The following is a 1852-nucleotide window of genomic DNA, read 5'->3' on the forward strand; positions in this document are numbered from 1 at the left end:
GAGAGATTACGCAGCAATTGTTAACCGTTGGCACGTGATGATGATTATTTAGCCAATGATGCGTTGACAGGATAAAAATGGCAATGAACAATTTTTATTTGTCAATGCCAACATTTCGCGTGACATTCTTATTTATTTTTCTGTCAATCTCCCTCCATTTCCTGGTTTTTACTCAATACCACATCTACTTCATTGATTAATCATCAATTATTTATAATTAATTGATTATTTTTCGTTAATTATCCGTCAATTCTCTTTTTGCATTTCTTCACCACCAGTTTTTCGTCGATATCTCAGAATTGGAGAGAGATAGCGATATTTTCATGGATACCTTTTTTGCAGATCTCGATTTTTTCTATAGAAAATGATTTCACCAAAAAATTGGTGGGTCCCGGGGATTGTGAGATATTCGGTGAAAACTGGGGTCTGTTGTTTTGGTACGGAATTTTGAGGTTGATGGAATTACTTTAGGCGATTGTGGGGTAATTAGGGGGATTAATTAATGAGGTGGGGAATTGATGGGACTTGAGGAATGTTTTTAAAATTTTTGTATTTATTTTTCAGGGAGGAAGTCGGGGAACACACGGTGAGATGGAATGCTAAATTTGAATTTCTCTGTAAGATGAGTGCAAATGCGTCCACTGGGATTCTCGATCCCTGTATCCTCAGGATATCTGTGAGAAAGGTATGAGTTATTGCTCAGTACTATGGAATTATGAAATGTACATTACCATTCATCTAGGGATCCCTCGGTGAAGAGGATTAACAATTGCCCTGAATTCAGTAGCCAAGAGCTACCGCGAGATTTAGATTTGTTAAATATCACGGAAACTATTGGGTTTATCGGAAAATCCCAGAAGGACTTTTTTTTTGGAAATTTAATTTCATAGAAAAAAGTTCTTTGGGATTTTTTTGCTAAATCGATCATTCTCGAGTAAAATCCATAACGAAAAAAAATTCTGTGCAGTAATTAGACTTCTCTTCTTGTCTACTCAATTTTTTATAATTAATTGCAAATAATTATGATTATTATTCATTTGTGAATGTCCAGGAGCTGAAGGGAGGCAGGTCCTTCCAAAAACTCGGCTTCACTGATCTCAACCTCGCTGAATTCGCTGGAGCTGGATTGTGTCGGAGACGATGTCTCCTCGAGGGTTACGATGCAAGACACAGACAGGATAATTCCATGCTCAGAGTAGCAATAAAGATGAATATGCTCTCTGGTGACATACTTTTCAAAGTGTAAGTTTCTCCCCCAGTTTACGTTAGAAATCACTTCTTAAATTCCACAAAGTTTCGTTATTCCAATAATGAGTCCTCGACACTGAATTTTTCCTTCAATTTTTTCCAACTTCTCTCATTTCCTTCTTTAATTTCCCCAGCAATTCCATTTTCACAACTGAAATCGTTAAAAATAAATTGAAAATATAAATTCAATGATTTATGGATTGAAAACATTTTTTTCGAATGGGAAATTTAATTAACGAATTTAATGAGTGAAAATTCCACTTTTATTTCAAGTGTTTTTCCTCGTAATAAAAAGAATTATTATTATTAATTTAATTATTTCAAATTTATGAATAATGAAGAGATATTTGATTTTCAGACCCTCTCCCTCGCTGAAACAAACGCAATTGGCAGTGCCAGGTGTCCCAGGTGGTCCTCCAGGTGCCACTGACGAGGTCGTCGGTCCAGACAGAGGTACCAATCGTGAGGATTACGTATCTAGTGGATCACTGGCGGGTTCTATAGCCAGTGCCAGTAGTGGATTCGGTAGTCTTCCAAAGAAAAGGCCAGCATTGTTCTCTTCAGGTTCGTAATAATCGATTTACAATAAAAACCGAGATAAACT

At 36.4% G+C, this 1852-nt stretch overlaps 1 protein-coding gene across 1 annotated transcript in view; it reads left to right on the plus strand.

Annotated features, from left to right (window-relative positions):
• Window positions 1-1852, plus strand: part of LOC105267337 (uncharacterized) — a gene marked incomplete in the record, with an annotated part of 11901 nt that overhangs the window by 3500 nt on the left and 6549 nt on the right. The window contains 3 exon segments of the mRNA XM_011306127.1: window positions 565-685; window positions 1052-1242; window positions 1607-1812. Of these exon segments, the coding sequence (XP_011304429.1) occupies window positions 565-685; window positions 1052-1242; window positions 1607-1812 (518 nt within the window).

This window comes from Fopius arisanus, unplaced genomic scaffold (genome assembly GCF_000806365.1).
Source record: "Fopius arisanus strain USDA-PBARC FA_bdor unplaced genomic scaffold, ASM80636v1 scaffold00046, whole genome shotgun sequence".
Lineage (NCBI taxonomy): Eukaryota > Metazoa > Arthropoda > Insecta > Hymenoptera > Braconidae > Fopius > Fopius arisanus.